Source organism: Gavialis gangeticus, unplaced genomic scaffold (assembly GCF_001723915.1).
Source record: "Gavialis gangeticus isolate Ggan-Ray unplaced genomic scaffold, GavGan_comp1, whole genome shotgun sequence".
Classification (NCBI taxonomy): domain Eukaryota; kingdom Metazoa; phylum Chordata; order Crocodylia; family Gavialidae; genus Gavialis; species Gavialis gangeticus.
In genome coordinates, this window is record NW_017729005.1 from 7,493,245 (window position 1) to 7,494,234 (window position 990).

At 57.1% G+C, this 990-nt stretch overlaps 1 protein-coding gene across 1 annotated transcript; it reads right to left on the reverse strand.

The window, feature by feature from the left end:
* Nucleotides 1–988, reverse strand: HOXA4 (homeobox A4; the record flags this gene model as incomplete). The annotated part of the gene is made up of 2 exons (XM_019508547.1): nt 1–456; nt 841–988. Coding segments are annotated over 2 exons (474 nt in total), but the record flags the coding sequence as incomplete, so codon positions are not given.
* Nucleotides 989–990: the final 2 nt, after the last annotated feature.

The window sequence follows — 990 nt, forward strand, 5'->3', positions numbered from 1 at the left end:
TTTTTTTTTTTTTTTTTTTTACACAGTTGTTTGGTCCGAATGGTCAACCACCAGCAACAAAAATAGGCAGCTGGGAAAAAAAAAACCACAAACAAACATATATTTCTCTCTCTCTATGTATCAAAAATAATTATAGCGCTGAGGAGTTTGGTGTGGAGCCATCCAGCTGATGGTGGCCCGCTGTCTGTGCTTTGGATGGCTGACTAAGGGTGGAGGAGTTGGAGGAGCGCATCTTGGTGTTAGGCAGTTTGTGGTCTTTCTTCCACTTCATCCTCCTGTTCTGGAACCAGATCTTGACCTGGCGCTCGGAGAGGCAGAGCGTGTGCGCGATCTCAATGCGTCGCCTCCTGGTCAGGTACCGGTTAAAGTGGAACTCCTTCTCCAGCTCCAGGACCTGCTGCCTGGTGTAGGCAGTGCGAGACCTTTTGGGCTCCCCTCCGGTGTAATTGGGATTGACTGGGCGCAAGAAAGCAAGGGAACAGAATCATTACAGCATAACTCCACACCCGGCTCCAATCAGATCCAGAACTGCGAAAGGAGGGGAAGGGGGGGGGAAGGGAGCAAAACCCTTTTCACGGGCTGTTGACAATAGGAAACAATCGAGGAGCAATAAAAAATGCTGATGGGCATTTGGGCGAGAGAACAGCTTCAAAGCCGCGCGGCCCAGAGCCGCTGCCAAGGCGCCTCAATTTATGGGGGCTCTAATTGCTGCCCGAGCAGCCGGGCGGCTCGTAAATCTCTGCCTAAAGGGCCCCGGCTACAAAGGGCGTCTCGCCTGAGGCCGGCAAGTGGGGATCGGCCCTGCCCGGCCCGGCCCGGCCCGGCCTCCCCGGGACTCACCCGTGCTCACATGGATCTTCTTCATCCAGGGGTACACCACAGGCTCCTTGCCCTTGGCGCCGCCCAGGCTCTTGTCGGGCAGCAGGGCGCAGCCGGGGCCGGCCGCGGCCGGGGCCGCTTCGCAGTGGCGCTGCAGGACGTGGCCGGGGA